General features: G+C 39.6%; 1 protein-coding gene across 1 annotated transcript in view; it reads right to left on the reverse strand.

Annotated features, from left to right (window-relative positions):
• LOC122814866 (leptin-like) overlaps window positions 1–9,902 on the reverse strand; it is a 42,177-nt gene extending 32,275 nt beyond the window's left edge. The window contains exon 1 of the mRNA XM_044087147.1: window positions 9,451–9,902. Within this exon, the coding sequence (XP_043943082.1) occupies window positions 9,451–9,485 (35 nt within the window). The 5' untranslated portion in view covers window positions 9,486–9,902. The remainder of the gene's footprint in view (window positions 1–9,450) is intronic.
• Window positions 9,903–10,424: the final 522 nt, after the last annotated feature.

Raw genomic sequence — 10,424 nt, forward strand, 5'->3', positions numbered from 1 at the left:
AATCTTTTTAAGGGCATTGTATTCTATGATGGGCCTGATGAGGGATGAATAAAGGGGCACGATTACCTCTCTTGATCTAGATGTGAAACCATTCGTGATGAGGTGGGCTGTGTAGAAGGTCTTTCTAACCACTTTGGCAATGTGGTTTTCAAAGGAGAGATTGCTATCAACTTGGGTCCCCAGGTCTCTAATAACTTTCTCTGTACTTAATGGGTTTCTGCCTATGTGGTAATTTGTGGGCACATTGTTTTTGCCAAAGGGTATGACTATACATTTTTTGGCATTTAGCTTTAAACCATGGTGCTGGCACCAGTTATCTGTCTCTGTGAGACCTTTTTGAAGGATGCTTGTGCCAGCTGGAGAGTTGATTATGGTGCCCAGTTTGCAGTCGTCTGCAAACTTGGTGAGCCATAGTCCTCCCACGTTTGCCTGTACCTCGGAAAAGTATATACCGAACAAGAGTGGTCCCAGGACAGAACCCTGTGGGATGCCACTTGTGACCGGTTTCGAGTCTGACATGGCTCCAGCAACTCTCACTCTGTGGGTTCTGTCTTTGAGCCAGTTTGCGACCCATCTTGTGACATAGCGGTTTATATTTAAGCTGGATAGCTTATCTATGATGCCCGAGTGGGGTATTATGTCAAATGCCTTTGCAAGGTCCAGATAGGCTGTGTGGACTACCTTCCCTTCATCTATGGCTTTGGTGACTGTTTCGAAGTCAACCAAGTTCAAAAGGCAGGATCTGCCCTTGACAAAGCTGAACTGGGTAGGATCTAGTGTCTGTAGGTCCCCAATGTCTTTGTTTATGAGCTCCATGATGATCCTTTCCATAGCCTTGCAGACTAAGCTAGTCAGGCTTATGGGGCGATAGTTTCCAGGGTCCGTAGAGGCTCCACTTTTGTGGAGTGGGACCACTGTTGCTGTATGCCATTCTGTGGGCACATATCCTGTAGTGAGGCTGAGATTGTATAGCTGTTTTATTTGAGGGATTAGTTCCTCTTGGAGTTCATGTAGGACGAACCTGGGACGCCATCTGGTCTCATGGAAGCAGTGTTTTTTGTTTTGGAGAGGGCAGCCTTCACCTGAGCATCAGAGATGTTTGGGAGGCAGCCCTCTGCCGGGATAGATACTTGCTTTTTTGGGGGGGGTGGAGAAGTTTGCACTGAACCTGTCTGCCAGGATATTGGCGATGTCTGTGGGTTCAATGTATTTTTTGTCATTTAGAATCAACTCAGAACAAGTCTGGGAGTTGCATCCCAGGTTTCTAACATAACTGAAAAAAGCCTTATGATTGTCTTTGGTGTCCTGTGCAATTTTTCTCTCAAAGCTGGCCTTGGAGGATTTTATGAGGGATCATAATTTTTTGCTAGTACTGATCAGAGATGCCATCCCTATTAGGGATTTTGCTCTATCATGTAGTAGCTTCCTCCTTCTGTTGTACAGTTTATTTATGGCAGGGGTCCACCAGACTGGACGCCTGCCTTTGGATGATTGGGTCTTGGTTTTGTTTGGGATAGCATGATCCATGCATTCCTGGAGATGTCCGTAGAATGCATTTATATAGGATTCTGCAGTTTGGGCCATAGTTTCCACTGGCCCTGGGGCCTTGAAGGATTCCACTTCGGTTTTGAGAAGTGAGAAGTTCACTTTTGATAAGTTTTTCACTGTGCTTTTCTGGGCTGGGGTGGGTCGGATGTGGACATCCAGTGAAATTAATTTATGGTCTGATCTTACCAATGAGGAATATACTTCTGGTGTGGAGCATAGAGTCCCCATGTTGGTAATGATCAGGTCTAGTATGTTGTCCTCTCTTGTGGGAGTGGTGACTAGTTGTTCCATAGCATTTGAGTTTATAATTTCCAGGAACCTTTGGGCTAAGGTGCTGGGGCTTGAGTAGTGCTCCCAGTCAATGTTTGGGTAGTTGAAGTCACCCAATATAATGGTGTTCGGAGAGATCTTCATGTTCTCCAATGTTTTCAGGAAAGCCGAGTGGGATTCCTGACTTTGAGAGAGTGGTCTGTAGGACGCTATAAACTGAAAAGCAGTCTTTCCCACTGTTAGTTGCACATGGATGGTCTCCGATACTTCGTGCAATGCCACTAACCTGGAGGTGTGGATATCCTTGATAAATATGGAAACTCCCCCTCCTTTTGTGGTTAGGTCCGGGTTTTGGGGCGAAAGCATGATATGAGGTATAGCCTGGTAGTGCTGGGGTGCTCTCTGGAGCCTTGAACCAGGTTTCTGTCACTGCACAGATATTGATGTTCTCCATACTGAGGAGAGCTTTGAGTGCGTGCATCTTGAGGTTAAGACTTCTGGTGTTTAGCAGCATTACCCTTAGTTTCTTGTTCCTTGTGCTGTCTATGGGGGTGGGTTTGACTTTTGAGCCTTGCCTAAAAAAGGCACTATTGGGGTGGCAAGAGCCTTTGCCAATATCCAAAAGCCCAGTGGTGACAGGTGCAAACCGTCCCTAGCAAAGCAACGTGGCTTGTCGAGCATGTCATCCCAGGCTGACAGACACTGGATCCCCTTTGAATGACACCAACATTTTAGCCAATTGTTAAAATTGATCATTTTGTCTTTGTACTGTGGCATCATTCTAGGTGAGGGTAAGATGCTGCTCAAGGTCAGGGTCATACCAGCCTGGGCTACATGATCAGAGAGCTCCTCTATGTCTCTTTTCATGTAGTCCAGGGAGGTACGTCTCAGGTCATTCACACCAGCATGTACAATGACTGAGTCATATTTGTATTTGCTTTGGAGTGACCTGAGTGCTTGCATTATGTGGCGGATCCTAGCACCCGACAGGCAGCTCACCGTGACCTTCTCTTTATTTAGCCTGCTGAGCGGGACGTCAGTGTGTCTGACAATAGAGTCACCTATTTCAAGAGTATCAGGTGTGTTATTCAGCCTTAAGGGCTGTGGCTGCTTGGCACACTGACTTTGTGGGTTATGTGTTGTGCGTGTTTTGTTTTGAGGTAGTGTTTGCTTGGATGTCTGCTTTGGAGGTCTCTGTTGCTTAGGTAGATTTTTATTTAGAGCCTCCGAGTATGTTTTTGTGTATTTATGTGTTTGGTTCGCTGATGTGGTGGGACTATGTGATACTGGAATTGTGTTGTGTGAGGTTACCTTCTCCTCCTGACTGGTTACACCAGTTTTGAGATGAGAGAGCTCAGCCTCCAGTTTGGCTAAATAGTTGCATCTCTCACATATATTTGAACCTGTTTGGAGGAGGAGAGGGTTGTCCGTGTACATGAGACAGTTGTAACATTGCCTCCAAATTCCCAGATTCACCAGCTGAACTGGAGAGGAAACCATTGACTACCTTTGGACATGCTAGAGTAATATAGGGAAACTAGTAGTTGTTCATAGACAAGTACCACACTAGCTGCACTTGTGGGCAATGTTAAGTTTAGCCAGTTTCCCTTTTGGGGTTGAATTAACCTATCCCATTTTGTGTTAGATTGACTTTACCCATCCCATGGTCGACAACACATTCTCAACACTAACAATACTCCTAAATTTAAACAATTACTAAGGGAACACCTCAAACATACTTGTCTCTGCTCCTGCACTAAACCTGCTTAAATTTCTACTAAGAGCCACTCTTTACTACTTTCTACACCTAATCTCTTATTCCTCTCACTTCTTACTTTTTCCCTGTCAACCTCCAGTGTTATACCAACACTTGCTTATTAATACAATCTCTCACCCTTTTTCTCTCCTGCTTTTTTCCCTTCTATCAGCAGGTCCCACACGTTTACCAAAGTTAACTTTTGCAAATCTATTCCCACTTTGTTATTCATTACAGTTAAACTTATGTAGTGTATGAATTCTGTAGAAATTACTTCATGTAAATCATATTCCTGATACTGTGTGCTATATGTATTCCCCTTATTGATTTTCATGCCAGTACATTATCAGTACTGTCAACTCTATGTATCTTAATGTTTTTTCTTACTGCTTACCACATGCATTCCTTAAACTGTCTTTTGTAATGGTACTATATGAATTCTTTGGAGCATTGTATTTGTGGAGCTTTTCTCCCTGGGCCTCAGCTGAAAACGGGGCAACCTAGGCCCAGTCGGAAACCCAGTAAACAAATGGAAATAAATAAATAAATAAATATATTATCTCTGGTGATCATAGCACACATAATTTGAGGGGACTCATGTGTGGGATAAAGCATTTAGGAGCTGCCTCTGTCCATTAGTAGTATGGGGGGCAGGCCTTAGGTAAATTTTATATTACCCATCCACAGATATTTATTTTTCAGTGTATACATTTGTTAACCAGATAAGCTATATTTAATATTCTTTCTTTGCTTTTTAAATTATTTCACTGGCATTTCTTTCTTGCTCATTTCATTGACTTACAAAAAAATACAGCAGGTAAAAAGTTTGGTACTAAGTATCATGAGTATAGTTTCTGGAAAAGATAATTATGTTCTTGGAAGTTAATTTGCTTAATACCATTCAACAGTTCTCAGTAATTAGAGTAAACAGTCTGCGTTGTGAATTATTGACTTAATTTACTCAGTGCATTTAGGTATTCATGCATGTGGGTATAGGATATGTAGGCGGAATATATTACTTTTCAGCAAAGTAAAACTTTCACCTCAGTCAGCCCTATTCAGTGGCATGGCCATGCATTTAATTTATCAGTGCATGCTATATTAGAAATGTACTACATATTAAGCATTGAAAACTGACCAAGTACAATGACAGTTATCTGTGCATCAGATATGTAATATAGTGAGGGGAAAAGCTAATGCAGGCCACCTAGACATCATTTTTAGTCACAAGTCCCTAGGATCAAAAACAACTTTTAGCACAGAAACTGTAAGAAGGACAGTTCTTCCAGGAAGCTGGTAAAATATGACAAAAAAAAAAAAACATTACTTTCAACGAAAGCCTAAATACTTTGTCAATACTTAACTTTCTGAGCTTGATTTTTCAATGTGTCATCTATGGACAACTACTATGGTGCAGAATTTCTTCATTTCAATCCAAAACATGAATTACGATAATAACAACAACAGTAAAACAGTTGTTACAAATGGGATAGAGCAACACCACACGATATTTGATAGAAGGGTTTTTTTAAATTAACTACATTGGCGTTTTTTACCAAAATTCCACATAGTAAAAAAAGTTAAAATCCTGTACAACTATTAGTTATTTAAAATGGACAATGCACTTCTCTAAATACTCATTTTCTACAAATCCCCATAATTCTCCCAAAATTAGCATTCTGTGCACATATTTAGGGTGCCATGTATGGGCCAATATCCCCTTACCTGAATTTATGCAGCTCAGACCCAAAATGCGATTTATGACAGTAACTGCAAAACATTTTCGCATCAAATTGCACAATGGCACACTAGATCAGAACAGCTTGATGAAGGATTATTAAAATGAATGCCCTGCATGTCCCGGGACAACTCTGAGGTATACATCCTTCAGATTTGTGCCTCATATTCCCCTGGTCATGCAGTAGTACCCATGTCACCCCTGGTCATGCAGTAATACCCGTGTCACCCCTAGTCATGCAGTAGTACCCGTGTCACCCCTGGTCATGCAGTAATACCCGTGTCACCCCTGGTCATACAGTAATACCTGTGTCACCCCTGGTCATGCTGTAGTACCCGTGTAACCCCTGGTCATGCAGTAATACCCGTGTCACCCCTGGTCATGCAGTAATACCCGTGTCACCCCTGGTTATGCAGTAGTACCCGTGTCACCCCTGGTCATGCAGTAATACCCATGCTCTCTGTGCTGTGCACACCCTGTTGTGTTTTCTTGCATGCATTTTAATTATTAATCATAATTTTATGCATTTGGGAGAATCACATTACAGAATACACTTGTTTTGCTAGCTTCATACTTTCTAAAGAGGCAGGTAAGCATTCCAAAAGAGTTTATATGCAGAATATTTAATCTGTGAGCATTTCAAAGCCACATAAGGGAACTCAACAGGAATCTGAGGAACAGGGGATGTCCCATTCTTATGATGATTAACTTAATTTGGTTATATACTGCAAGTTAAAATTTATTAGGAAACAAGGTACATCTGAGAGAAGAATATTACAACAAAACAGAAATGCATATGATATTTGGCATAACTCCAGCCTGGTTAACTACTAATGTTGGTGTGTTGGGTCATATTGTAACAGTGCACTTCTGACAGTGGATTACAATGGCAGAACTAAAATTTAGATAAGAAAGCATTTGTTATAAACCCAACCAGTTGTGCTAAGTGTGAGTATGCATGTTGTTTGTACACTCATACAGTTAAATTACATTATAATAAATGTTTTTGTTGTTTTTGTGCTTCATCAAACCTTGCAAGTTATGGATAAATGCAATGCACTCAGCAAAATTCATTTTTACTGTGTATTAAAACATTGAAGTACTGAACCACTCATTCAGAACAAATGGTGGGAGGATTAGAACCCTAATTGCTAGAGTAAAGAATATCAGTAACTCTAAATATAGGTTGTACACTAGTTGTCAGGGGTACCAGCCCATCTGCTATCATAGCTTTCAAAACTCTCAGACTATATTTGTTCATTAACTTATGCACATGTGCATGTATTTATTTATCTTTGTTGCTTGTCATGATTTTTAGTATGTGAACCTTGAATATTAAAAGTGAAAAACACTGTGAAACATATAAGTTATGGTCTATTTATGTGGTTTGAGTGTTAATTATTGCCATTTATAACACACTCCGAAGTGAATAAAAGCACAAATTAGTATGCTTTTGTGACTTTGGATCAATGGCCTAGCCTTCGTATGCACTGTAATTTTTTACAAGGCATTAATTATATTAATATTCTCCATTTCGTCTTCCAGCTATAGTGCTTTATCTCTCTTTCTGTTTCTTCTCCAATTCGTTACATAATCTGTACTCAGAAATTTCAGTGCAGTAATAGTCAAAACAATTCCTGGAAATAGCCTTAGTCATAATAAAGGCAAATATCATACTTCTAAATAGCAAGATACATGACACATTAGAAGTGTGTAAATATGGGACGGTAGGGGGCTTTGTGAAGCCCTATGGCACAGCTACACTAAATGAATAAGATGACAGCGCACTGTTAACCCGGGGGACCGCAATAAGTACTACCAGATCAGAATCCTGTTGTGTTAACTGATCTGAATGCATGCTCACCTTTTTTATTATTGTGTAATGACCTCAGTCATTACCCTTTAATACTTATTGCAGTATTGCACAGCACAAGTCATCAGCGAAGACTGACCAACAATACGGTAAACAACTGTCCTACTGAAAAAAGTTGAGATCATGTAACATAAATATATTATATATACTATTGCCCCACCATCCCGGAAGGACTGTTATACCCTTAAGAAAATTATCCATACACGAATTACTGAGAAGTCATCTTAAATGCTTTTTCAGTGAATGTTTTACTAGAGTGTTTCCACGTGAGTAGTAAAACCAGAATCTACAACAAAACCGAAGGCAAGCCATGTTTTCCATGCAGGTCTGTAAATATTATTTGAATGTTTGAATCACTTAGTTCAAAGGCTAGCCCCGTGGTAATAATTATTTATAAATTAAAGCCAGGTAGTAACAGTTAACTTGATCTTGTTTACTGAAAAAAAAAGAGCTGTAGTTGCCTTTCCGGTTTTAAAACATGACTTTATGTTATTTGTTTTATAACTACACGTATGCCATTTATTTTACTGGGAAGTGGGTCAGGTGAACATATAAAATAAACAGCCCTAGAAGCCGCAGCAACCAATATAACTTGGATATGTCCCATGGTCTTTATTAAGCTGTGGAAGTGTTGCAACATCATTGTTGCCAGCACTTATATACATCTAGATTGTTTTGATCATTAACATAGTTGTAGGATCTAATCACTGGAATCTTGAGCAACTGAAAATGGCTGTTACCATCATACACTAAACAAATCTTGAATGGGTCCAACACATTAAATTACTTTGAAAATCAGGGAAATGTGAATCAGAAGTTACTCTCTTTTTTGCAAGGTTCGCCTCCCAAAATATTAACGATTGTACAATTGTAAAAGTATTTTATTGTAACTGGTTGTGTTTTAAGGCTCTACATGTTGTGCACTTATTAGAAACACTTCTTCATAGTGCCCTTGTAATACAGTGTAATACATTCTTCAGGTGTAGAAAGACCTTTTTAAGCGCTGAGTGCAGAGAACGGTGCAGAATGTCTTCCTGGCTTTGGAATTTAGCAGAATGTTGGATTTATGCACTCGGTGCAAGGCATTCCATGCTAAATATTCTGTAGAATATATCGAATTTATAGCAAAAGAATACAAACTCACGGAGAGCTGCATGCTGTACTTCCTTTGTCACATATAAGTTAATTGCTTAGGTAGAGTATCAGCTGCAAATGTTTAAGCGTATTCTTGAGGACTGTAAGCACATATATCTGAAAATTAAATTTCAGCTTTGGTTATCCACTTGAGTTGATAGTCAAGTAGATGTCTTGCCTCTGCCAGGACTCCCTTTCAACATCTACAACATATACATCAATGTTTAGTAGGGGAACTTAACACAGTGTTAAAATATATAATATATAATATGCTGCAAGATAAGTCGTAGCAACGATACAACATTGTATCTGACTACACATCTTGCCACAATGAACTTCTCCAAAGTTAATTCCCTTTAGTGTGTGTGTGTGTGTGTGTGTGTGTGTGTGTGTGAACTTATTCACTTGTCATAAGTGTGAGCGTGCGTATGTGTGTGTGTGTGTGTGTGAATTTACTCACTTGTCATAAGTTTGTTTTTATTGCCTCAGTTTCCCACTTTCATGAATAGAGCACGGTCGGTTTATCATTACCATCAGACTATTTAAGTCTTTGGAATTTTTATTAGTCTCCCTAAAATGGGTTCACTTTCTTCTTAGTTGCATAACTGCTGCTGTTTAGAGTCATGCCGAAAAGATCACGGGCTTGTAGTAGCATGTGAAATATTAAGAGTATTACGGGTTTGAGTCCAAGTTATTCTATGTTACCCTGCTGCGCTCTTACACGAGGATACGAGTTACACAACGATGTGTGTGTGCTTTTGCCAACAAATGAAGAAGAGCTCTCTCTATATACACATATAGGTAGTGTAGACGTTTCTAGGTTTCACTCATCTCCTTCATAGCACTCCATTATAAAGGCCGGTTTCAGTACTGAGCAGATAACAGACAAGCCACGTGTCACACATACCACAAAACTCTACAAGCTAAAGCAATTTCACTCTACCGCTCATATAAATATAATTAAGTCTAGAAAACTGGCTTTTCCCACTTACCAAAGAGGAAGAAATAAAATAATCGATTAACACTGCAATGGACAAAACACAAAAGGCATTGTGTGACCCACGAGTTGTGATTCGCAAGAAATTAATATATATCTCATTATTTCTTTTTTTTTAAATAGGAGTAACTTACCTATACAAGTTCTCGGCCTGTAGCTTCTGTGCCATTGTCGGATCAGTAGAGCCTCCTTTTATTTGTGCAGAAAAAGATTTGCTTGAGATAAAAATGTCCCAGATAGGTAAGCTGTATCCAAACCTTCACGCCACCAGCATGCCCTGCAGTTCAGATTACTATCTGCCACCTATGCAAGGCACAGGAGTGCTTCCGAAAATGTTGTAAATGGTCTTGATCCAGGAAGAAGACACCAGTTCTATGCAAGCTAGCCTTCCAGACTAAATGAGAATTAACATGTTTTAAAAGACACCCTGTCCAAATGACCTAACCACGGCAATTTTCACTCTGAGAAATTAAACTGTTCACCTCAGGGTTCAAGTACTGTTTTGTAATAATGCCCTTGTTTAAAGACGGCTGTGTGCACTGCACCCAAGCACAGGTCCGTTAAAAACAGTGAAGTTATATTAAAGTTTTTTTTTCTTAGAAAGTTAAGTGTCGATTTCATGTAGAAGCCACAAATCTTCTTTTATAATTCAGTTTCATTTCTTGAATGAGTCACCGACCAATCAGAGCCCTTACAGAATGTATCAAGAGAAAAAAATGCTTGGGACAAAGGAAGTGTTACTTAATCAACTTGGGACTCTAGTACAGTAAACAGAGGAATAACTTTGCAAAAGGACAGTGCAGGAAAGGTAATAAAGTTGTTATGGTACGAGTCACACTGAGTGCATAATTATTAAAATCCTTTGATTTACAAGCGTGTATCTGTTTAATATACAAAAAGTTTAAAAAAAACAACTGCTGTAAACCGTATGTTTCCCAAAATTCACCCTCTAAGGACGGTATAGGATATGTAACCCACTTGCCTCTAAAGGGACACCCATTCCTTTCTGAGATATAAACTACAGAAAGAACAAAACTGGTACAGTTGACCCATTGATGCTTTATTCTTTGTTATAGCTTTCAGCCTTCCATCTCCAAAATGTGGAACA

The sequence above is a fragment of the Protopterus annectens genome, chromosome 11.part0, assembly GCF_019279795.1.
Source record: "Protopterus annectens isolate FY-2018-M chromosome 11.part0, PAN1.0, whole genome shotgun sequence".
Lineage (NCBI taxonomy): Eukaryota > Metazoa > Chordata > Ceratodontiformes > Protopteridae > Protopterus > Protopterus annectens.